General features: G+C 37.8%; 1 protein-coding gene across 6 annotated transcripts in view; it reads right to left on the bottom strand.

Annotated features, from left to right (window-relative positions):
* The window catches only part of TFAP2A (transcription factor AP-2 alpha), an 81,887-nt gene extending 72,584 nt beyond the window's left edge, over window positions 1-9,303 (bottom strand). For 2 of the 6 annotated variants that reach the window (XM_044065243.1, XM_044065242.1), the window contains exon 1: window positions 1,699-1,988. In XM_044065243.1, coding sequence (XP_043921178.1) covers window positions 1,699-1,887 — 189 coding nt within the window. In that variant the 5' untranslated portion in view covers window positions 1,888-1,988. Of the gene's footprint in view, window positions 1-877; window positions 1,435-1,698; window positions 1,989-3,799; window positions 4,025-9,198 lie in introns of those variants that run through there. The other 4 variants (XM_044065246.1, XM_044065248.1, XM_044065245.1 and 1 more) reach the window with 4 other exon arrangements.
* Between the last annotated feature and the right edge of the window lie 17,509 nt (window positions 9,304-26,812).

Raw genomic sequence — 26,812 nt, 5'->3', positions numbered from 1 at the left:
CAACAAACAGAAGCAAATAGTTCTAAAAATCTACATATCATTTAGTTTATAGGTTCATAATTCCGATGAAATGGCTTTTAAAAAATCGAACAGATCACTCAACTGAATTTATGACTCTGTGACTTAAAAGGGGACATTTTAGAGTTAATGTTTAATTAGACAAGACCAGCTCAGTCGGCAAATGTATGTTGCTTAATTTATAGAATACAAACAACACTGTTTGAACATAAATGGATAAATTGTTGTTGCTTACTTAAATCAGTATGATTAAATGAAAAAATCTAAAATAAGAAAAACAAATAAATAGATATCCTAGTAAACTGTGTAACAATGAGTCTCTACTTTCGTCTATACGAGTTATTTACTAACGCACATAATATAAAAAATGCAGTTTGTATTTCTGTGAATTATTTAAGAAGTCCCAAACAAACTCATCAGATTAATCAGAAATAAATGTAAAATTACAGAAACATGAGTGCGGTGACATATTGCGTGTCTATGTGTGTATGAATGTATCGACCTACTATTTGGCCATCTGTATGGCTATCTGTAAATAAATATATTACGCACTAATTAAGTAAGGTACTATACAGCTAAGAGCTAAGCAACACCTGTAATGTACAAGGAAAATGAGGAAAAAAGAATAACAAATTTGCATAGCATTGGGAACGCCAGATATTTATTAAATCATCTATCCTGTAAAGCAAAAGCATAAGTGAAAATAAGTTAGCAATAAAGATAGAAAGTACGTCGGAGCTTCAGAAGATAAAATAAAATTAAAAAAAAACACCAAACTGAAAATAATTTTAAAATAGTATGTTGCCCTTACGTTAGACAATTATTTAAATTGAAATTCTGTGATTCTTAAGCAACTCACCATGGCTGAGAAACTATGCACTAACATCTGTGCAGTTGGGGGTGAATAAGTCAGCGTGAGAAAATCAGAAAACAGTGTACCAAATGTGAATATATATATTAAATGGTGAAATGAAGGAGGAAGTCCAGTATTATACTATCTCTAAAAGGTCACGATGCCAAAAGAGTCGTATGCACCCGGAATGAATCATAATCCATGAGAATTTAATATAAAATCCGATTGCGCTTCCCAGAAGTAAGAGAATCCAAGCTTGACTCTCGCATAGATGTTAGAATGTTAAAGTTTATTTTCCTTATCCTTGACTATTCTCTTCTCAGGTATTTGCCGCTGTGTCACTTGAGCTTGTAATAGCACACAGATCGGTTGCGGCTTCCCTCGGACTCCTAATGGCAGATATTCATGACTGTTAATATTACACGAATACTTAATAAGGGAAGAATGGTCGGAAATCGAGCGTGAAGCGAAGAAGCAACTCAAGGCAGAGTCTGTTCTAAATGACGTCCATTGAATGAAGAATCAGTGTATCTAATCAGAGATGGAGAGGGAAAGGAGAGAGGGAGAGGGACACGCACACACAACCACGTGCGCGCGCGTCCACACACATACACACACACTCATAGTGTCATATAGTCTCGCACACACACACACGGGGGCACAGACACGGGGGCGCACACACACACGGGGGGGGGGGGTACTCTTGCGCTTCTGACGAATCACTGGGTAGGAAAATTTTAAAAAGGTTCCAGGGCATGCAAAAAGTGAAACAGAAAGGATGGGAAATAGAGAAGGAGGGAGGGAGGTAGAGGAATGAAAATGTGCACCTCGGAGTGGTGAGATGTTGATGCGAACCCTGGGAATGTAGCTGCAGCTGCTGTCAAGGCCATTTCGCCAGCCGGCCTTCCTCCCTTGCTGTTGTTGCTGCTGCTGAGTGGTGGTGAGAGCCTCTCTGACCTCTCAGTTCCCTCTTCTTGGCGCTGAGACTCTGAGTCTCCCTGTCCTGCCCGATCCATGTCGCCAGCAGAAGCGACTGCAAGTCCACTGCGCCGGGCCTGAGACTGGCACACAGCCTCCAGAGGAGATCCGACTCTTCCGGTTCCACTCCCAGCCACCGAGTACTTCTACAGTAGTACTTCCACAGCACCATAAAGAGTCAGAGTACTGCTCCCGAAGGGTGGTCAAGGTGCCCGTCAGCCGAACCCGAAAAGATCCCCTGGCAGACTTGGAGAGCCCCCGGACGAGTTATTAGCGCGGTTAAATTCCCAAGGATGTAGAGCCAAAAAAATTGAGAAAGGGCGGGTAGGCCAACTTCCTGCTGCTTCTGACTCCTGAGTGTTGTTGCCTGTCCTGCCTTGCCTACACAGCTCTGGAATAAACCCGTCAGACTGGCTATGCAAGTCACAAACTACTCCTAAAAGCTCTTTCCAGCTCCACTGACTGACTCGGGTTATGATAACAATATGTGCATGCCGAGACAGAACTCTGCACATTTTGAAATGCTATTGCAGGCTCACATAAACTGTTTCTTTTGCACAAAATCAAGTTACAATAACTGGTTCACGTTAAGCAGTTTTATGCGTTTGTTCCGGTCTTAAAAAGAGCAATATTCTGGATTATAATAAGGACAAGAAGAAGCTAACAAAGTAAACGAATGAAAATGTGCTACCCATTTCACAAACTTTCTTCAAAGTTTAAACACTACCTGTCTGGACGGCTGGACTAATAAGACTATGACATGTTTAACAGAGATGGCTACTGCGTTAAATAGTTCGTATAGAAGTCCAGATGGGTCATTAAGCAATGCATTACTTGCACTAATTTAAACTAACCGCATAATGCCAGAACAGTCATCTTAAACTAAACGTGATAAGTAACACATTAGCCCCGATGCATCTAATACAATTACCACTAATGTATTTTTTAATTATTTTATGGGGCTCTAAAACGAAAACGTGTTAATTGTGACATCATTTTACTTTTGCAACAGTAGACAGCAAGACACACACACACACACACACACACACACACACGCATCCTTACAAATATTAAAGGACAACGATAAACAAAGTACACGTGTAGTACCACTAATTTGTTCTTTCTCTGATGACCCTTTTTCTAACTGCGTAGGGCAATGTGGAAATGTGGACCCCCTTACGGCCACACAACAGAACGAAAAGCCTAAAAGTTATAAAATATGTACATAAATTGCCTAACTCCAAGTTACTGCACTTTTTTACCCGTTACTTTATCAGCATGGTGCTTTTTATACACTCTTCGGGTTATTTTCCCTTACAACGTGACATATAATTTTTAATAAATCACACACACACAGAGGATCAAAAAAGTAGCCAAAAGAAATCCACCCAGTTCTGAAAGCAGAATTCATTGTCACTGCAATTGTCAACAAACTTAAAATCATTATTATGAAGCAACCCTGTGCAAAAAAATGCAGGAGTCATGTGGAGCAATAAAAGATAAAACCACTGATCGATTATACGAATACATGCATTGCTTTGATCGATCTAGCCACTTTGCTCCTGTTCTAACAGTAAAACGTCTAACGCCTCTCATGTTTATTCAGCTATTTTAGCAATACCAGATAGAGAAGATAGGTAACCTAGTCAACGGACATGCAACATTCAGTACAAGATACGAATCCTTAACCCAGGTCAGGTCTATCAAAATAAATAGAAAGAATACGAGAAAAAAAAAACTGCGGACTTTCTAGCATTAGTTTGAGTAAACGCTTAAGTGAAAAGTTGTTGAGCAATGTTTTAGTAGTAGCAGTTATAAATACACCCATTAATAACATACTTCAGGACAGAACAGTATGCCAGTTATTGGCTCCTTTTTGCAACTGTGATACGTTCAACTATTCTTTTTCATCGAAGTGCTATGAGTTTTTACAGTTTAGTACAAACTTACCTCACAATCCTCATACTTGATACTATCCGTTAGTTTCCAAAGCATTTTCATGGATTATAGCCCTAGCACTATAAGTGAGTCGTTTTCAACTATCAGTGCTGCAACTGTTTGTACCTATATGTGTGTGCTCGAGAGAAGGAAAATGTGTGTGTGTGTGGGAGTGTATGTGCGCGCGTGTGTGTGCATGTGTGTGTTCGTGTCAGTAATATGGGAGCCGATGCTCTCTGTGTGCTCAGATCTCCCTCTAATGGCTGAACTGGTTCCCGGTTCAGCTCTATACTAACTGGCTAATCACCTCATTAGCATACCGGCTACTGCCTAATTTTCTTTCTTGAGACCTGCAGCTACTCCCAATCAAGCTTTATTTTTAACCGCCAGTCTGTGTTTAAGATACTGTAAGAGACAAGTCACTAGTTTAGCATTTTCCTGATTCCACACGTTTTCAGCTAGTAAGAATTGTGCATACTAGTACTACTGTTAGGGTGAAATGTACTCAGCGTGCATATACTTACACGTGCGTTCTCCTTAATGCTGGGACTACTGCTGAATGCCCAAACTATTAGCGCCAAACTAACTGAATGCACTACGCTAAGATTTTTTTAGTAATAACTTACTATTTACTAACCGTGTGCGGTGTGTGCTGTGTGTATTAGACAGCACGGTCTTGCAATTTTTAATAAAGGAAGGTTAAATAAGTATATAGATCACATGATCGTGGTCTTTTAGTTAGTTGTTCATCCAACATTTTACCATAGTAGTTGTTTTGGGCTTGCAACTTTTCATCGTATTTACAGCTACAGCGCTTAGTTATATCTTTTAATTATGTTGTGATCTGGATCTGGAATGCCTCACGGGGTATCAAGCTTTTATATCGCACAAGGTCCATAGCAAATTTAAACGTTCTAGTTTGCCGCCACTAACTTGGTATCAGAAGTAAACTCCGAAAGTCTGTTGAAGAGTTCCTTTCCCATTCAAACTTTATAGCGTAATTTTAAATCCCTGTATCATACTTTTTTTCTGTTTTTCGTTTATTTCTAATGGCGGTAGACAAGTGTTCATAGAAGATTACTGGGCTAACGGCTTAAGAGCCCTTACAAACCTAGCCAATATAATCCAATTTTACCCAATATATGGACCATAGGGGCAAGAAGATGGCATAGATTTGTGTATAGCCTTGAGTATCTTATAAACTATGCCTGTCATAAAGGACGTAGGTGCTACCCCAGGTGAGAATTTGAGATTTCCCACTAATTGATCCAAACTGCGTTTGAAGATGTCCAAGGAAGGGATCTGCTTAATGTGAATATGAAGCCTGTTCCAAAGAAAGGGCAATCTGTGAAACACAGCATGCACATTTCTTGTATGTGTAAGAAACAGCTGTGGTTGTACACAGTTTCTATAGTGGCAAGGGAATATTTGTACAGCGGAAGTCAGTTATGTCTGATATGTTTTTTTACTAGCAATTCAAAAGATCAAATCTGGAAGAAGTTTACCCAAACCTACTATAACAGAACTGACGTTGAATTAGACATGTCACAATTCCTGAGGTATGTGTGAGATTTTGTCAAACACGCTTTGTGCACATGCACATATGCATTTAGTTATATATTCGTTGCGGAACTGGGAGAAGTCTGAGGAGGAGAAATCTTTTGCAATATACCCCTTAAAACTCTATTAAATGTAAACGCGCCATCGTGTGTTTGTACGTCTGTTGGGTGATGGGACCAATACCTTTCTTTTATCTTCATCTTTTATATAGAACAGTGCAGATTTGCCAGATAATATTAATGTCAAACTAGGGTTGCCACCCTTTCAAATATCCAAAGTGGGACATTTTTTGTACAAACATCAGATTTTGCAGGGCAAAACATTCCCACGCCCAGTACAAAGGACATAACTTCACTTTTTTGCCTAAATAAAAGCGTATTCTGTAGCATTTTAGTTGCTTATTCTGTTTCTTATAACATTTAGATGCTGCAGATGCAGAATAACTGTTTTATGCGACTATTACATAAAATATAGGAAACATGTTTGTCCTAAAATCTCAGGACATTTGCCATTTGTTCGATTTATTTGCAGGACACAACTGCTCAAAGAGGGACTGTCCCTCGCAAAGTGGAACAGTTGGTAACCCTAAACCTACGAGACGCTAACAAATTTGCCCTTGTAAGAAATTTTGACTCTATTAGTCTTTGTTCACAAACTGCTCAGCTCTCAGTAAGTCAGTTAACCCCGTTACACCCGGTACCTCACAAGAAATAACATTTGTGCCCTCTGAGCATACCCACTTGACATACAGCTTACATGTTTATTATCTTTAATGGGAATGCGAGTACTTATAGATCACTGATTTCCTTGCCATCTTGGTTTGCATAGGGTTACATGTAGGTTTGTCGCACCTTTGTTTATTTATACAGAGTGCTGCACTGTCTTCTGACAGCCCCATCCACCGGGAGGTTCTCTTTCTTCTTCCCCCTTAACTTATAATAATAACATCAGAAAATTGCTTCTAACCATGCGTGCCCTACTTGAATAGGTGCTGTCTGTAAACATATTCTTTATTGTCAGTTTTGGAGGAGCAATTACAGTAAAGACTGTTTGCCTTTAAATATATAACAGTGAGAAAGCAGTCCACTAAGGAAAAAGTTCTTGTAAGTGAAAAAAAGTCAGCCCCACTGTAATGTTTCAAACAAGTAAAGGCAGTAATTTCTTCAACAATAAAACTTTTCTTGTCAATTTAAATATGCTAGAAATAAAAAGCAGGTCAGTAGCAGAGATATATATTAGCTGCTGTCTCCCCCTGTTTGGCATCTGCCGTATAACAACAGGAAGACATACGTATTCTAGTATTTTAGTACTGTTGTTACTGCAAGAGTGTTTTACGTTTGCTTTAATTAAGTGTATGCTTTCTACGTGTAATGACGTGCTTTAGTGTGGTGCTTCTGTTGTCAGTTCATCATCATAAAAGAGGGCTGTTTAAATAGCCACTTAAGTAATTCGTACGAATAAAACAGAATTATAGCAGAGTAATTATTACACACATACCGAAACACAGACGCGCCATCACCGCAACCAACAACAACATACACAGCTGATAATTTCTTCAATCAATACACGCTTGTTCATCATACATCTCAACTGTCCAGATTTTTGCAGAATGTCAAGAATTTTGCCTCTTTCTTTTGGTCTGTTCTTCATAAAATGTGTGCTTTTCTGACAAATCAACAAAGACTGAAGTTATTAAATAATAACATAAATTTGAGTTTCAGACTTCAAGCAATTCAGAAAATGTATGCAAATGCAAAACCTGTCATTCTTTCAACTTTCTAAGCTAATTAGAGCAATATGTAAAAACTGTCCCTATTTTTGAGCCTTTGTCCCCCTCATTATTTTTGACTCTGTCCAGATTTCCTACAGTAAGAAGTTGAGAGGTATGTTGTTCATTAGGGACAGAAGAAAAATACTGATCACGGGGACCATACGAGGCCGCCTAGCCATATACACCTTTAAGTAGACACACTTAAAAGTTCTTGGGTCTCTTTCCGACTTCTTAATAGTGCCTGAGCTGCTGTCGAGTTAAAATTTGCCATGAGCAATTTTATTTAGAGTAGTTTAGCATTGCTACTGTAGTGTTGCTCTCCTTACAACAATTAAAAATAATAAACCATAGCACCTTTACATTAACTATTGTTAAGGATGCTCTTATAAACAATCTGAATGCTATGATTTTTTTTTGCATCACAGAGTTAAAAGATTAATTTGCGTACTTAAAGCTTACAGCTATCAATTTAAGTAAGTGTCTGTTCCACACAAAAGCTCAGACTGATACCAGTAATTGTCGTGCCTAGGTGACTAGTTAAACGAAGTGCTGCCTAATACTGATGATTGCAGCATTATCAGTTATTTGACTTTTTATGTTAGTTATCCACTCTGGGGTTATCCAAGCCTGCTACCAGCGTGCACAATTTATTTTGTGAGCTGAAGTGCACTCTCCCTGACTATGGAATAGTGCCCCATCGCATTGTGAAGAACAGAAAAACGTGCAATTGTTGCTAATGTCCTTAAACCGGAAGGTTACCTCCATGCTTAAAATCAGTTGCTATGTGCTTAAAATCAGTTGCTATGTACTTGTATAGTATGCTAACAATTAAACTACGTGATTCAACATTATTTACCAGGGGCTATTTGCTTGAAATATTAACAGTAAACGCGATAACACGTGGAACATTCCCAGAAATTAAGTAAGGTTGAAATATATGCTATCGGGTTAGACAAAATAGATATTGTATCGACAATATATTCGTCAGCGTTATTTCCAAACTTAGCACTATTTCATTTGATATCTTATTTCATCTTCTGAAGTTGCTGCCATGCCTTTAACGCTGTCCCACTAAAAAGAAAAGGCCACTAAGGCTGGAGACGATATTCCTTCGTATAGACTAACAGAAGCTCGACGTTCGGACGTGTATCCTTTTAATTATCTATCCAAGCTGAGGCTTCAACGAGCGATGCGTGAATAACATGAACTCAATGTTAAAAATAGCTATGTATATTGTTCCAAAGCTTTTGCCCTAACACACACACGCACATACATGTAACTAACCCAAGCAATCGTAAGAATGGAAGGGTCACTGTAGAATGACATGCTCTGTGTAAAAGATATGGACAATACAGAGTGTGCAGACATAAATAATCTTTATATAATGAATTCTGGGCAGACAGTCCACTTACGCATTTTTTTTCTGCAGCATTGTGTTGGCCGCTTTCCAACTACTGGACGGAAGAGAGAGCTGGAAGGTCATGTGACCTGTGCAGTGTCCAATGAGTTGCTGGCTATCAAGAAGGCGGTCAAAGGGGCTGGACAGGAACCCCCACAATCTCAAACGAGTATTACAAAGGACAACTGAAACTGCCTCGTCTTCATATAATCTAGTTTGTCCTATCCAGGATGCAGTTAATCAGATCCTCTAACCACAGTATCATGCTGGTGCAAGCTTTGACTGTACGTACTGGGTATGTCTTTAGTCCTGCTATTTTTTTCTCTAGCCAGGTAAACATAGGGCTAATACAATAACAGCGGACTTATCACATTTTTAACACATGTACAGCGACTACAGACATCACACAACTAAAAATATGCTGCAGACCACCTATTTAAAATCAGTCCCGGAAACTCATTTAATTAAATGTGTTGCTCTAGCCACGTGGATTACATTAAAACCAGATTAAACCGTAGAAATTATTATATTTTTGGATCACATTATAACTGAACACGAGGGTCTATTATCAATAACAGCATTACTTTCACTACAGTGACGGGATAAACATTATTATATAGCAGCATACATTCCTTCCTCACACACACACACACACACACACACACACAAAGCTCCACATACCTGCCAAGCTCCTATGTTGGCAAGTATCGACATTTTCAGGCGCTTTCAAACTGTTAAAAAGGCAGCATCCGGAGTTCCATCTGAGTTCTTGATTCTTTAAACATATCCAGCGGAAACTTTTTATTTGTTTAATAGCCCATTAAAAAAAATTGAATGCGCATGCGCATTGTTTCCTCGCCCAAACCATGGCATTTGGACTAGAAACATGGATGTACAGAAACCGAAAGCACAACATCCTGATTACTTCCTACTGACAAAATCAGCAGAGTAGCTGGTTAAGGTTTATCTTTTGCTGCTCTAAACGTTGTCAATTAGAAAGGCATGATGCATAAGAGAGTTTCAACGGATTATGGTCCAAAGAAAAGCCTGCAATTCGGGACTCATGTTATACTATCATCGGTCGAATATGTCTTGTAGTACTAGGATACAGTGCTTGTTCTTTTATACCTAGTCCTGTAGTAACACATAACACCAAACGGATTAGCCTGCAGATTCTTCTAAACTCCATTGTCTATATTTTTTCTGAACTTAGAATTCCAGTTAATTTGATTCTTAATAATTGTAGCCTACCTTTTCTGGATTCTTACTCTTAGAATACCTTATAGGTTTTAGTCAGGGTAACAGATCTTAGACTCCTTTTCACGGAGGTCAACTTTGCCAGAGAACATCTGTTTGCGGAGTAAAGACCTTACCTTGAAGTACAATATTTTCGGTCACTAGATCTTGCCGTCGGTTCCTCCTGTAAACATGCAGTAGCACTGAGCCTTTCAGTTCTGACCATTACGTCCTGAAGTTCCGAAATGTCTCAGCAAGTCTGTCTGGAGATGTGCCAAGTAAGGCAGTCATTTAGATCTAGTTATGGGATTGACAGGAGCTGGACAAGTTGGTGTCCATTCTAGTTTTGAAAATTTAATGTCGGAAAGATAAACTATGTACACCAGAAGCACTTGCATTCGTTAATCTGGCAGCACGGGCGGTCCGGGGACCTTTTCAGGCATAAAAATAACAAGCAGCAGCATGTGTCACAAATTGATAATACAGAGGAGTACGGCAGACGTTTACATGCACAACAATATAAATATATACGTCTTAACATTGTGTAAAGCCTAACAGTTCGTAACATTTGACAGGCTGGAATGCAGTTGGCTGTAGCTTACTGATAGCACAGTTATGTACTAACATGACAGAGTTACTGTGGCAAATAAGTAATCATACCTCTTAACAACTTAAAATCTGGGCAAATCATAAAATAAGAGGGTGTTAAAGGCTCAAAATAGGGACAAATTTAAAATATTGCTCTTTTTAACTTATAAAGTTGCTAGAATAGCAGAATTTATGTTAGCGTGTAATGTATTTTCTGAAGGATTGAATAGTCTAAAACTCAACTGTATTTCATTAATTACTGACTTCAATCCTCCGTGATTTGCCAGAAAACTACACATCTTATGAGGAACAGGCAAAAAATATGAGGCAAAAATTTGGACATTGTGCGTAAATCTGGACAATTGAGAGGTAATTATTAGGGATATGTCATCTTTACAACCATACAGTGTCCAGGTTACTTTGGCAGCTTTTTCGTAAGATGGATTTATAATTGCTGCCAACTATCCATTGTGTATTTTCTTTTCAAACTTTTGTTACATTACAATTAAAGCAGTATCAGTGTGCACATATGATTCATAATCACTAAATAAAGCAATTGCTCACAGCTGTTTCTTGATATGGGGTTTTCTGGGAATAGTTGTCTAGCTATACGATTCACCAAGAATAACTGGGAATTACATAATGACAGTGGTAACTAATTGTACTCATTGGTGGGTGGATTATATAGCTCCAGACAAACAATATTTACTACCCAGAAATCAACTAAACAACGTATACGCGGTGATGACAATCCTTACAGAAATGTAGGCGGTTTATGTTGACAAGCCAATAGTATGTTGTATACTTAGAGAGTAATTGGCATGCCTTCCTCACTTTCGCTTCATTCCATCTGGGCTCATGCACATGCTCACCTCACAGCAAGTGCAATCCGAACTGTAGCAGCACTGTACGTATCCTCAACGTCATTTGTTCAAAGAGCGGGAACGGAGCCAAAAAAACGAAGGGAGGGGGCAAAAGCAACGTTTTACAGTGTTGCACCAACTGGATAAAGTTGTTAGAGCAGCAGGCCAGGGTTTACGCCAGCATTCGTTTACTCATCAATAAGAAGTGTGAAACCCTAGTGTCTTGCATTACTGACTGAATTTAACCCTCTATTATTTCACTAGAAAAAAAACCCGGAAGGGACAGGGTAAAAAGTTAAGTTCGTGTAAGCTCACATTCATTACTTCAGCAATTTTAAAACATTAGTATTGTATACATTTCTACTCAGAATACAGATACAGGTTCATGGCAATAATTTATACAAAGAGGAGGAAATACACTAACTATAAATCTGTTTTACATTTAGTCAATTTAGTGTTATATTTATAAAATGCAGGTAAATATATAAATATACAAAGTATGCCCTGGCAGCTGAATAGAGGTATAGGACACGACACAGAGCAACAAATAATTATGCATGTTCTGTGTATGGCTACTAGAGGAAATTAGATTAGATGTAATAAAGACAACAAATAATGTTAGGTAGATATGTTACTGGTAATATCCCACGGATTAAACAAAGCAGAAAAGGAAGCCAGTGTGAAGGGAGGTGAGAAGTATAACAGAAAGGTAGAAGAGGTGGTCAATATGATGGGACTTAAGACTTAGAATTTACAAGGACTCTGATAATGACAAGACTATGAGTCCAATAATGGCAAGAATGTCTGCCAGCACTGGGAGTCGGGAAGATACAAAGTATGGAGAAAAAAAAAAGAGATGGACGGAGTAATGAATTGCATTTTATGTGTGTGATCAATAAGAAGTGTGTGTGTGTGTGTGTGTGTGTGTGTGTGTGTGAGAGAGAGAGAGAGTGAGATATATAGGGACAGGGTTATAACGCTGTCAGGAGATAGACTGAAGCTGAAGAACAGGCATGCATATATGCAAAAGTAGAGAAAAAATTGTGAATGTATTTAGCTATGCCAAGTTACTACACAGTTACAAGACCTGCTACTAATAAGCTTTCTTGTGCTAACCAAGATCAACATGCCAGCTTGCGGATTCTGTCTGTATTTAATGACTTCATAGCTGCTTAATCAGTTTAAGAATATAATTTCCATGAATTGTATTAATATTAGTTCTATGCAAATGTCTGCCATTGTTTAACTGTTGTATACTGAATGCTGTATGATGATGTCATTTGAAAACAAAATCCTGAAACAAACTAACTAACCAACTAACTACTTGCTAACTAGTTTTTTTCTTTACTAAGACGACGTTTACTTCATTGTTATGGTATGTAGACAACACTGGCGGAGTCACATTGTCTACATGTAAAGGGACCAGAAGCTCTATATTTTAGTTAGGAACAGCATAGATCTGCCAGCTACAGATACTTGCAGTTTATACTTCCCTTACCCACTTAAAAATACATCTTTTTATCAGATTAATGCATTTTTTATTTTAAGGTTAAAAACAAACTGATAAGAGTCCAGTCAGTGAAGTAGAACTAAACATGGCATATAAGTTCTATTATTGCTTGTTGAAATTAGGTCTACAGACTGATCAATTTTTATGATTATCGTAGAGAAAAAAAGGCATCTCTCGTTAGAATCAACATTTTAACCACATTTTCAGTCCTGCAAAGTTAACTTTCCCTAGCCTGCTATAACCGTTAATAAATGCTTAATGTTTAGAGTAAAGGGTGTTCAACCCTTCTATGTATTTATTTCCTGGGCCCTTATGAAGTCTAGTTCAGTGCACTTGGGTTTTCGGAGTAGGCATACAACAAAAAGAATGATGGTGTTTTACATTTTTTTTAAATATGCATGTAAATAAGTTATGGTGTGCATCGAATTTAAAGTAGTATTGTGGATTCTACTTAGAATGCACCAGCAAAAAGAAAATATTTGGAGTGCAGTTGAATGGACAATAACTGATTAGGCAGTTTGGCCTTCTTTTCACTTGGCTATTCAACTTATGGAAAATGTTACTTAGGTAGCATTGCCTGTTAATTTTGTTGTTTGTTTATTCTAATAATGTTCATAGAAGTCAGTCATGCTGGTCACTTTGATTTGTTGCTGCCTGTCATTATGGTAAACTTGTAAACAGCCTGACATTACAAGTCATGTTATATTAAAAAAAAATGCCATCTTTGTCACACTGACAGTTTTTGTTATGTTTGTATTTGTATTTCGTAGTTGTACAAACGTATGTGTGGCTTTATAAATAAAGCAGACTTTTTGTCTTTTAATGGCCGCTGCCAGACAAGAGGCTTTCGTGATGTGTGTGTGCGCGCATATTAGGTGGGTTGAATATTCTTTGCTTCTTGAAGACAGGTACAGACGCCTTATCCAGATTCCCCTTCCATTCACTGATTGCTAAGACATTCAGACTAAATCAGATTCAAAGCATTTCTATCTCAGGGTTCGAGGACATAAGCTTTTTCAACTTGTTATAGTCATAAGTTCCTTAGAACAGGTGACAGCAAATAGGAAAGGGGTGCTTATGTACAAAAAGACACACTCCGCATGCTTGCTTTATCGGGATAATTAAAGACAAACTTTTTATATAGAATAACGTACTTGATAAGTCATGTCTTTTTTAATATGTTCAGCTACCGTCTTTCTCATTCTGGGATCTCTACCCCCTGCCCCCAAAATACACACACACACACACACACACACACACACACACACACACACACACACATCGCTTAAATTAGGAAATTCTGGGAATACGTCCTATACCCTTTTTCGTGATTGTCATTTGGTGCAGACTTTGGCAATGTTGTTGTCCCCATTTCCTACCTTGAGTGGTAAAATGTGCGTTCGGAAGCATTCTGAGAGTTCCACAGAGCAGGTTTACGCAAGTCGGAAATGTTGTAGTATCTTTCGGCTTTTCCCGGTTAGAGGTCGCCACAGCGGAACTCCGGTCCGCTAATGACTGGCAGTAGATTGTTACGTACTGAGTTGCCAGCCCTAACATACAACCTTCAATGAAGGTACGCCCATTCACGCATGTCTCCACACAGAAGACGCTTTAGCTGAGAATCGAACAGGATAACGTCTTACTGTGAGGCGACAACGCTACCGCAGCACCACCACCGCAGTACATTACTCTCAGAACAAATTTGGAATGGGCGTGGCTATAGTCTTAGTAAAAAAATGTCTTAATTCGTCCCTGATTTTCAGAGAAGATTCTCATTTTGACTGATTTAAGTTTGTTTTGATTTTGTGTTCTGTTTTTCACTGTCTTCTCCGCGATATCAATCCATTCATCCATCTATCCGAGAGCGAGAGAACGCGATTATAAATAGAAATATCTAGCCATATAGCCAGATACAAACAATTATACACTCTATATAATATAATAGAGTGTATAATGTACAGTGTATATAAGTATTTTATGGGTACAAGTAATATACAATTACTGATGCTGTAAACAAGATTTTTGTTAACTGTTACCTTTCAAGTGTATATCATTACCAGAAATGTACCTCATTTGCGGTCTAAAAAAAGTTCACGTTCCTCAGTGATAAATGGGTCTGCCGCACATTCATTGTTAGGTATTTTTAATGGATATCCAAGGTAAATAGAACTAAATCATATTAATCAAAATAACTTTTTATAAATAAAAAGTAGCATATTTAACCTTCATATTTGCTTTCTTGGTGAAGTTCTTAGTAAGTTGTTAGTAACTATTCTACATTTTACCCATTTTTTCCCACATTATGAGAAGTAGTGTTCCTCATTTTGGAGATGGAAGGTTGAGATCTATGTTTGTAGCAGGACAGTGTCCAGTAAGCAAATAGCACTAATGTCAAGATAGTAAGTGTTTTTAATTCTTCAAAAATAATAAATAAATAAAGGCCCTGTTATTTCAGCAGCACCATGAAACTGTCCTTGCTGATTTTGGCCTTGTTCTAAATTTATTTGAAGTAGTGGCCTGAGACCTCTGGAGAGGTACCTTAAAATGAGAATTGATTATACCTTTTTATCATGTCGAAGTGTAGCACTTAGGCAGGCAACCTCAAGAACAAAAGTTAGCGCCACAGCCAAAACAAGAATTTCATGAATAAACTGTGTAAGGTTATAAACTTTTCATATCTCACCACTGGTGGTACAGAGACATACCCGCAACCTCCCATATCCAAAATGTGGAAAACACCCTTTCATGATGTGGAACAACTTAGGAAATTGCGGAACTTTTAAGAACTTCGAAACAAACTGATGACCAAAATGTGTTACTTTATTTTTATACAAGTTATTTGACGAATTTATTGGATTCGGTATTATCATAGATACCGGTTAAAACATTCTGAAGATTAATTGTGTGACAGACCCTTTCAGTGTAGAACTGTGAGGAACATGAACTTTTTAAGACTGAAAATGAGGAACATTAAAGAGGTGTGGCAGCAAAATAGTCAAACATAAACGGATTGAAATGGTTTCCCCTAATACAATGTAACACGGAGTTAAGAGCACTAACAGCTTATGGTTTGACTGGATACAAGGTGAGGCACACTAAAGAGGTGTAAAATCAAAACAATCAAACACAGATAGAATGAAAGGGTTTCCCTAAGGCAGCTTAGCCAACTGGACACAGGTGCAGCAACAGAACTGTTGCCTAACTGTATCTAGATGAGGAGTGTCCTGTTTGAGTTTCAACAACTGAGAGCCTCAAGCATTTTTCTCTCTTCTTCCTCTTTTCCTTTCTTCTTTGCCACCTTCTCTCTCTCTATATATATATATATATATTATTGCTTATTCTATGTAACACCTGGATTTATATGCATCCCTTGCTACTCATAACTGTATAATATTCAACTGTTCTGTCGTACCTAGTATTGTATCATGTTATCATTGTGTGTACTATGAATATGTTTCAATTTGCTGTTAGTATAATGTTATATCAGCTTTATCTATTTTCTATAATTTTGTATACTTTTTTGGTAATTTCTTTTTGTGCTTTGCTTGATCTTATGAAAATGTTATTGAAACTTTTCAGAAACTTTATGTACGTTTTAATATTACCTTGGAGCTTTTCTCCCCGGGCCTCCACTGAAAATGGGCTTACTTTGGCTCAGTGGATTTTCCCGGTAAACAAATGCAACAAACAAACAAACAAATAAGAAGGGACAGGGCGGAGCAAGGTTCTGGTTTGGTGGGAGGAGCCTGCTATCTGTAATCAGAAGTAAAACAGGCGTTCCGCACGTTAAATAAGACACAGGTCTCAATCTTCTATCTCCTGAATGTGGAAAACTACCTCTCATAAAAATGAAGGACAAATGGCAGAAATGTGGAACATCTACTAACAACTTACTAAGATAGTTAAAATGTGCTAAGTTATGCTTATTATATGATTGAATATTATTTACCATGGATATCAACTAAAAATTCTTAACATTGAGTGTAAGATCTGCTCAATGTGGAACTGTGAGAAACATGGACTTTTTAAGACTCAAAATAAGGAGCGTTCGTCATAATGAGGTACACTTGAGGGGGTAGAGATGGTTGTTGTTTACAGGCTAGGGAGTAGTCGAGACCTTAAGAAATCTAAGGATTACTTCATACCTCTCAGCTGTTCAGTTTTTCGCAGAGTGTCCAGGTTTTTGTCTCATATTTATTTGCTCTGTTCCTCATAAAATTTGTGGCTTTCGGGTAAACCACTGAGGACTTTAGTCACTAAATAATGAACTAAATTCGAGTTTCAGACTTAATATACTTCAGAAAACGCAAGCTAACATAATTCCTGTTTTTCTAGAAACTTTCTACGTTTATAAGATCAATGGTTACAATCTGTCCCTATTTGGGGGCCTGTGTCTCCCGGGCCCCCACTAATTTAGGTTTTGTCCAGATTTCTTGTTCTAAGAGGGTGAGAGGTATAACGGATGTTTACATCACAGGTCTAAATGAAGTTGCATCAAAAGCCAAAAACATAATATCCTACTGGGAATCTATTTCTTCGACCAAGTTTAAGCCTTAAAATATAACAAGCACCGTCCTTTAAACTCTCATTCCCAGACTGTACACTTGGTATGGTATCGCAAACTTTCTTAGCATTGAACAGCACTGAAATGTAATAGTATCCAGTTTAAAAAACATCTGACAGTTGCTTGCAGTTTTCATTGTATATTCTAAATAACTCTTATTAATCTTTATTATTGTTTGAGATCTAAACCAAATGGTAAAGGGGCGTACAGTCAGGGGTATTGCCAGAAATTTCCACCTTGTAGTTAGTATTTTACACCCCCATCCACCTGACATCTAAAAAAAGACACATGACCGCCCCCCCCATATATTTTCCAGTAGTTCCCTCTAAAGTCATAACAATATTGTTTTTTGTTTATCTTTTTTGGCAGCAAGTTACGTGTCTGTTGTTAGAGGGATCAATTTAGCCAATTGTAGACGTGATATAGCCTGAAAAAGCTACAATGTTTCTATGTGATGCAAATTAAAAATGTGCTCTGTAGAGTGCAAAGAGTATGCCTAGTTGCACCCTTATACACTGATTTCAGGCAGCTAAAATCTGTAAGAAAGAAAGACTCAGTCAAGGAAGAATCGGTCTAGAGTGGAGGGCCATGGAATATGTGACCCATTAATGACTTAACAGTGTTTCAACTACATGGCTTCTGAAAACACCTGACTTTTCATTATTTAAACAGACTATTTCGGAAAGTCATACCTATCAACTGACCCTGATTTTGGCTCACAATATTGCTCTACCCCTCCTCCACTTAATAAATAATGACAGCCATTAGAGTTATAGATTTCTTTTAAAAGAGAAAATGCATGTTAATTCGCATTCTGTTTTTGTCAGCTTCTGAAGTTTATAGTGACTGGCCCCGATTATTTCTAGATTTGGCCCTGACTCTGGAAGTAAGAGGCTGAAAGCTATTCAGAAAGGAGCATTGTACCTAATTCTTTGATTAAGTATGATAGACGCATCTTTCAAATATCCCAGTCGCATCATAATTGTGGTGTGTGTGTGTGTGTGTGTGTGTGTGTGTGTGTGTGTGTAAGCACACACATACATACTACATATATATATATATATATATATATATATATATACATATATATATATATATATATATATATGCATATATATTTGTATATACGTACTACATATTACATAACGCAGTGTCACTTAATGCATTTCAATAATAAGAAATAGCGCAGTTACAAGCTTGCTATTCTTTAAGAAACACGTTAATATAAATTCTACTATACCACAGAATTTTAAGCCAATAGTGTAAATACTTAAACAGTGACTCTGAGTTCGAATTTTTGCCCCTCACTATTGTTGACTGTTATTACTAGTTCTGTAAAACACGGGATGATACCTACTATGGCAGGATGTATAAAAAGTGGTTATGCATCATTACCTCCATTTAGTGGATTTTACAATACTTACGCATCTTTCTTTCTTTCGTCCCACAACGTTTGTAGAAAAGCGAGACAAAACAACACCATCCGCGCAAAGACAAGTTTAATCCATGCTAGCAAAAGTGGGTATTGGAAGAAACAGAGACATACGCAAAATACACAAAATGATATTATAGACAAATGTTACACTGCGGTGGCAATCTCTCTTAATAAGCTATCAATGAGCGTAAAGCTAATCACGAGCTGAAAAATTACATTTTACAATAATGAGTAAATTCATATTTTGCTATAAAACCATAACAAGTATTGGTGACTACAGTTGACACAGATACTTTGCTCGGTTCTTTCTAAGCGCTCTCAAGAGATGGTCCAATTTCTTTGATTCAGTCTAGAGGCTAGGGGATCGTATTTCAGGTTGCCCCCCGCCCCCCAAGTCACGCTAATGACTGTACTGTCTTCATGATGACTATAGCATACAATTTTTGATGTTGGAGGCCTCGCTCAACTGAGGTAGGCCTTTCACCACTTATTGATTCACAGCCACTGCATGCATTTCAGGTGTCCCTCATTTTGCAGAAAATCTCTGGTTTTGCCTTATATTTTGCCCTGTCTCTCGTAAACTTATTTTATTTTCTGGAAAATCACTGAGTGTTGCAGTCAGTAAATGCTGACAGACAGTATAGTTGCATGCTTCTTATTAATAAACGCATGTCGTCCCAGTAACTTTTTAAAAACAATTACAGTACTATTTAAAAACTGATCCCGATTTTGAACAATTGTTTCCCCGTTATGTTTGGCCTGACCCCAGATTCTTGAGCAAAGAAGTTGAGAGCTATATCGCTCTCACATATATTTATAGTGGAGGGCCATTTTGCTTGTACATGGAGAAATATTCAAGGCATTTTACTCATTTTAATGTGGAATATTTTGCCAGCTAAAACGCCAACCCAAGCAGAGGCTTGTCTGCCAAGAAGATTCAGCTTTATATTTCAGTATCCACGAATTCAATATTTTGCAAATATAGGTATATATATCTATGATCTTCTTGTCACCTCCACATGGAGCTCCACATTAACCTACCTTACTTGTTAAGGTTTCCCAATCTGCAAGGGAAAAAAAACGTTCACTCTCACACTCATATACTATTACTACTAGTAGTGCTGCTGTTAATACCGTACTTTGAATGTCATTGTACGTATTATGGTGTTTATTGCCTGCTGGATTAAAAACGAGTTGACTGATTACATTTTGATAATTGGTTGAGTCCCACTGATCCGATGCTATTTTCATGGGATAATCTGGGAGCAAACCCCAAGACAATACCAAATTAACAAATAGGAGTCAGCTGTAGACTGGCATCCTATTTGGCACGAGTTTCTCTGCCTTGCACTAACTGAGCTCCGGAATTGGCTTTTCTCACATGACCCTGAACTAGACTGAGTAGGTATCCTGAGAATGAATTAATTAATGAATGCATAATAAAGGGGCACCCTTGCACTGTTTAGTCAGTAGTTTTGCATGGTTAGCCGAGTTACTACAATAAATGCTTTGCCTCTAATTAGTATAAGGTCGGACTATACTACACACATGACGGCATATTTAAATATTTTATTTACCCAAGTATGTTTATTAAGTACCTATGTGTCAAATTACGAGCTCATGGTTAGCAAAATAAATGCTAGCTAGCCCCGTGGCAGGCTTTATTGCATGGAGGTCGAGTTTACAGATAGCAAGAGAGCAGTGCTGAATGAGTTAAGATTGTCAGTGTCAGCATATAATAAGAAGTTAGCTGTGTGATCACAAACCGCTTTGAGAATTAGATTGTAAAGCTGAAAATATAAGAGCACAGTCATTTAGAATTATGAATAATTCACATATCTTCTGTTAGTATTTTATTAGTCGCGTTTGTGGTCTAAAAGTATGCAAAGCGGGAAGCCGACAGTGCATACGCGTGTGTGTGTGTGTGTGTGGGGGGGGGGGGGGGGGGGGGGCAACACATATAGCTCATAACTTATTTTCTCAAAAAACAAGAGAAAAAAGGTACAAATACCTAAAATCAGGGACACTTTTTAAAACGCTGCTCTAAACCTCTTAAAAGCTAAGGGAACAGGTTTTGCATCAGTTTGCATTTTCTAAGCAATAAAGAGTATGAAATGAATGCCTGGCATTAATACTCATTGTAATCCGAAGCATACCTCCCAAACTCATAGTCAAGAAATCTGGACAAAGCCAAAAATAACCGAGGGCAAAGAGCCCAAATCAGGGACAGATTTTAAATATTGGTCGTACAAAACTAGAAAGATGGTAGAATGACAATGTTTTATATTAGCATTGATTTCTCTGAAAGACTTGAAGTCTAAAGCTCAAATGTCTATGATTATTTAGTGACTTAAATCCAGAGTAATTTGACAGAAAAAACAAACATTGTATAAGGCGCAGTCCAGGACTATGACGCACAATTCTGGACATTCTGTGAAAAATTGGACAATTGAGAGATATGAACGTCCGTGATTTACCCAAAAGTCAACAACTTTTCCATGGTCAGGGAAAACTATGGGGCAAAATTAACGACATTCTGCAAAATCAGAAACAAATGAAAAACAGAGGCAACATTCATTTCCTAAAGATGTTGATTGCCCCTTCTGCTGAAAAATGAACCAGTTCTGCAGCATTTCCATCTTCATAAATACCAAGCACAGGTAGTCATACTAGACTAAACTCCTTGATTTGAAGTCTCCATAATATTTAAAGCACATTATGTATGATCTTGTCCTTTTACCTGTAAAGGCGCTAGGGAACACAGCTTTATTTAAACACTTATTTAACCAACTAGCTAACCAATTAATTAACCAACCAGCCATCATAGTAACTAACTTTATGGACTTCTGATAAATACACTATAAACATCTTGCAGCACCAACAAAGAGCGAACTCCAGCTTTTTAGTCATACCTCTCAACCTCTTAGAGCAACAAATCTGGACAAAGCCATAAATAAAAGTGGGACAAATGACCCAAACTAAGGACATTTTTTTAACATCGCTCTTATAAACTTGGAAAGTTGATAAAACAACGGTTGTGCATTATCATTAATTTTCTGAAGGTTATGAAGTCTGAAGCTCAAGTGTCTGTCATTATTTTGTAACTTTAAGCTTTAATGATTTACTAATTTGCCAGAAAACCACAATTTTATTGAAAAACAGACCAAAATATAAAGCAAAAATCTGGATATTCTGCGAAAATCTGTGCAGTTGAGAGGTAATCTTAGTCCATGCCTCTTGTATGTTTGGAGTCTATACGTTTTACACTTTCTTTAACTGGCAACATCCATTGTGTGTGTGTGTGTGTGTGTGTGTGTGTGTGTGTGTGCTCTCGCGAGCAAATATATATATGCACATACACTTAGAGGTGTAACACAAAAACACACAAACGCACACATATCCATCTATCCATCCATGAATTCATCTACAATTGTTAGACACGACCATCCCTCCAATTTTCGCCCATGTCTCACGTTACTAGGGCGAGGGTGAATGCAGTATTAAGAGTAACTTTGTTTTTAAGACTTAAAACATTGGCTCAATCAGAATGTTCTTCATAATGAGGTGCATCCCAGACGTGCGCTCGCACGCTGAAAACCAAACAAAAATCTTCCTCGTTTTTGCCCATATAAATATGATTTATTTTATTGATATTTTCTCACTATTTGTAAGCAAGCATGTTTAAACGTAGTTAACAACAAGGGTAAGTACTGACTTTAGGGCAACATTCTTAAATAACTTGTGTTACAAAACTTAATTATGACACGTAATTCAGAGAAGTGGGTGAAACAGTCATAACACAGGGGAGAAAGTTTATTTTTAGTTGGCTCTGGACTTTCTGGTGAATGAAAATGCAAATTTTCAAGTGATGTTGTTTGACTATCATGGACAGTTCAGAGTACAGCTGACGTTTACATGTATGGAAGTGCTTGTTGCTTTGTTACAAGTGAAGAGAGATAAAACCTGAGTGTGAATTTTTGGGTACCTGTGTTTGATGTGTTTGTGTGTGTGTGTGTGTGTAGAGGGGGTGGAATTGATTAAGTAGCAGGTTCACTGATTTATTAAACTGACAGTTTAATTCTATTTTCCTGAAAACTAGTAGCTGCTATCATAGCTCTCCAACCAACCAGATACAAATCTCAGCAGAATTAAGGACAAATCACAAATAATCAGGGACAATCAAAGACCTTTTTAAAATAATAGCACTATTAACTTGTGACATTGGTAGAATAACAGAATGAGAATTAATATACATTTTTGAAGTAAAATAAATCTACAGCTGAATTATTGCTGTTATTTAATAAGTGTGATTCACCACATTTTCTCCGAGCCATCAGTTTACGAAGGATTGAGAGGGAGAATAAAAATCTGAGTCAAATAAGGAGTCCCTGAATATCAAAGACAGTTGAGAGGTATTGCTGCTATAAGAACTTCCAAAATCCTCAAAAGTTGTCCTGATCAGAAGAAAGGACGCAGCTATGGCGTTGCTGGTAAATAAACAAATAAATATATATGTATTCGACAACATCGTTTTACTGTTCAGTAACCCTGATGATCCACGAAATACAGACTGCTCCATCCATCGTAAGATACACCCCACACCCCCTGCAAATACCAACTCTGAGATCGCACTATACTGAAGGAAAAATGTAAACACCCACGGCACGCCCACACCTGTGTGAGAACTACCCGTGGAGTGCCCACGTACAGCATCACCTATTTGTTACGAAAGATTCTGGTAATTCAACAAGTTGCTTAGTTTAATGTTTTTTTTTTTATTATTTTTAACTTTCGATTTAATATTGTCCCATTAAAAACTGGAAACTGGTCGATGCATGCATAATATCTGGCTATATATATTCCAGACTCGGACTGGAGAAAACGAATCACTCTTTTTGATATTTAAAACATTTAGAAATCTGCATACTGCACTATTTACTCGGCGAAGACAGTGAGAATTAGAATATATGCAGTGACTGCTGCTGGATTCATATGAGACTCAGTACTACTCTTAGTGCATCATATGCTACCGAGTCAGTAGTATATGATGCACTAATGGTTTCTGATTATGAAGGTGCTTGTATACCACTCATATACTCCTTACAAGTTACGACTGTGAAGGGACACATGGGAGTGTGGATGCAAAATGATGAACGCTGTTTGCAAAAAAAAAAAAGTTTTCCTAAAGAGTAAGAATTATGGAACTGCAGTCTTTGCCATTAGTAACTAGGGGAAGTTTAACTGTTTTATCTTATCTTTCATGAGGGACAGAACAAAATACAAGTCCAGGCACGTAGAAAATAATCAGGGAAAATGATTTACTCATGAGCTAGTTAGTAGTACTGTTACTTAACAATAGTAATTTTTATATGGATCTCGTCACACAGACCCCCGTTCTAGGTGTGCGTGACCACCGAGTTCATTTTAAAGTAAATTAATACTATTCCATTCTTTTACTTTTCTACATCTGTTGATGGATATCAAACGTTCCTTTCGTGGTGAATAATATTAAGGTCCACCAGTGACTTTCACTAGTAGCCAGGTATATCAATGTTACAAGCATATGAGTTTTGTGTTTACATACCTAACAATTCATAGCTTTGGTAATTCCAATTTACTTACGTAAAGAGGACTCTGTGACTTGTGCTTTATTCGCCACTCATGTGTAGGATTGTTGAGGGTGGGGGGCATGCCTCTCAACCTCTTAGGGCAAGAAACCTGGACAAAGCCTATAATTATGGGGAAGACAAAGGCCCAAAAGCAGGGAGACATATTTTTAATACTCTGCTGATAACCTTAGAAAGTTGTTTGAATAACAGGACTTGTGGTAGCATACAGTTTCTGAAGGATATAAAATCTGAACTCAACTATATGTCAGTATTTAGTGGCTTGAGTCCTCAATGATTTGCCAGAAGAAGACACATTTTATAAGTAAAATACCAAAAATATGAGGCAGAAAATGAACATTCTGCAAAAATCTGGACAGTTGAGAGAGATGAGGGAATATCTATAAATAGAGAGTTAGGGAATTAAACACAGGATTACAGGATGAAGAAAGTTTGTTACCAGCTCATAACGTTACTTCTCCGTGTTAAATTAGATTAGAAGTAAAGCGACAAAGTATGTAATACAAGATGTAATACAAGTGTGTCCTCCTATGTACAATGTAAGCGTTATCTATCTATCTATCTATCTATCTATCTATCTATCTATCTATCTATCTATCTATTAAGAAAACAGGAACCTTTCCTAAATAACGTCTCTCTCTTTAATAATTGTTTTGTTATTGTGTTGTTTAAGTCAATGGCATTCTTCGCATCAAGACGTGATGCACATCGGAGCATTCACAATAATAAAAACTCCAGTATGTAAACTATGGCTACATTGCAAACAACCCCTGCACCTGTCCAGCATTTGTACTGGGAAAAACAAAAGAGGGTAGCTTCAGTCACGTAAGTAGGCTTCCTGAAAGTTTCTCGACACAGTTATCCGTGAGACACATAGGTCTGCACATTTACTTTTATTATTCTTATTGGGGGGCAGCAACTTTTCAACAGTCCATCCTTCACGAATTAAAATTTATGGCACACGTCTTTATAACACATAGCAAAGAGTCAGAAAGAGGAGCACTTTATTAGTTTGTACAACAAAATGTCTTTATATACTACACCCTATATAGTTAGTGATAGGGAATCTTTGTATAGCCTTCGTTTATATATTTAGTTAATAAAAGTAAGTGCCCATAAACACGTTTGACTGTAAAAGGAACATTAATAATTCTGGGAGGAGCAAAGGTGATTCGGAGGGTCGAAATCATAGCAATATGAGTAACTATTGAAATACATGGGTCATTATAGTTGGTACTGCAGTGCTCTGCATTTGTGTGGTGCAAAGCAACGCCTATATGTAATCAGTCAAAAGTGAAGATATTGTGAGAGCACTGGAGCTACCTCCCCTTGAAAAAGCCCGAGCTAACGTTGCTCAGTTATTGCTCTTTATGTACACCGAATGCCTTGATTCGCTCTCCCCATCTCTTCATCTCTTTCTCTCTCAACACACACAAGCACACACGCACACCACTGCTACTCACTCTTCACAATGTAAAGATGTCTGCATATTAAGGCAAACCGTGCACCTGTTGTGCACAGGTCTGTAGAGGTGCAGAGCTCCGAAATCCAGAGGTATTTAAGGTGTGGGGAACTACTAACAGCACTTGTCAAGTTTTCACATCCTCATGAATTTCCACCGCTGCTTCAATGCGTGCTTATGATTATGAGCCCTAGAGCGGCCTTAGGTCAACTGGCAAAGTAGGCTCCTCCACCCCTACCCCACCCACACCGCATCGGGTGCCCCATCCTAGTCTACCACCACCAAATAAAAAGAAAAAAAATGCTACAGCGGCGCCCTAGGCGGCCGCCTAGTTGGCCTATGCCTAAGGCCGGCTCACCCCGTGGTATTATATTTTCATCAACACTTTCATAAAATCAATTCATTTTGTTTGTAGTGTTTCTGTTTAAGCAGATACATTGTTTGTAGAGGCGCAGAAAGGGAAGTAACAGAACCATATCTCAACTTCTTATTCCCTGAACCAGGAGAAAAAAAAACAAAAACAAAACAAAAGCAGTTAGGACAAAGACTCCAAATCAGGTATATTTTCTAAAGTTTGGTATTACTGACTTAGGAATTTGGAAAAAAATGAAATAAAAGCATTTTCCGAGGCAAAGAAGTCTGCGATTGGAAAGATTGCGATTGGTTGCATACTATAATCCACCCACCACCTTTTCTGTCAATGTCACCGCTTTTAGAAGGGGGCAGAGGAACAAATGAGCCAAAGTTAGTGAATCAGGGATGCTTCAGACGTATACGTGGGCGTAGCTAGGCATACTCACTGTACTTAAGTGAGCGCGTTTTATTCTGAGCATCTCTCAGAAAAGTTATAGTTCAAACGTTATGGGATTGTTTAGCACTGTCTGAACTATTGCCTCCCGTATAGTGCTGTACAAAACTTTTTTTCCTTAAGAAGAATCTGCTTCTAAAAGTCTTATTATGTTACAACTGACAACACTTTTAAATAAAGCGTCCCTTTCTGAAGTGCATAA

The sequence above is a fragment of the Protopterus annectens genome, chromosome 3.part0, assembly GCF_019279795.1.
Source record: "Protopterus annectens isolate FY-2018-M chromosome 3.part0, PAN1.0, whole genome shotgun sequence".
Taxonomy (NCBI): domain Eukaryota; kingdom Metazoa; phylum Chordata; order Ceratodontiformes; family Protopteridae; genus Protopterus; species Protopterus annectens.
The sequence above is the reverse complement of the archived record's forward strand: the minus strand, read 5'-3'. Positions and strand labels throughout refer to the sequence as shown.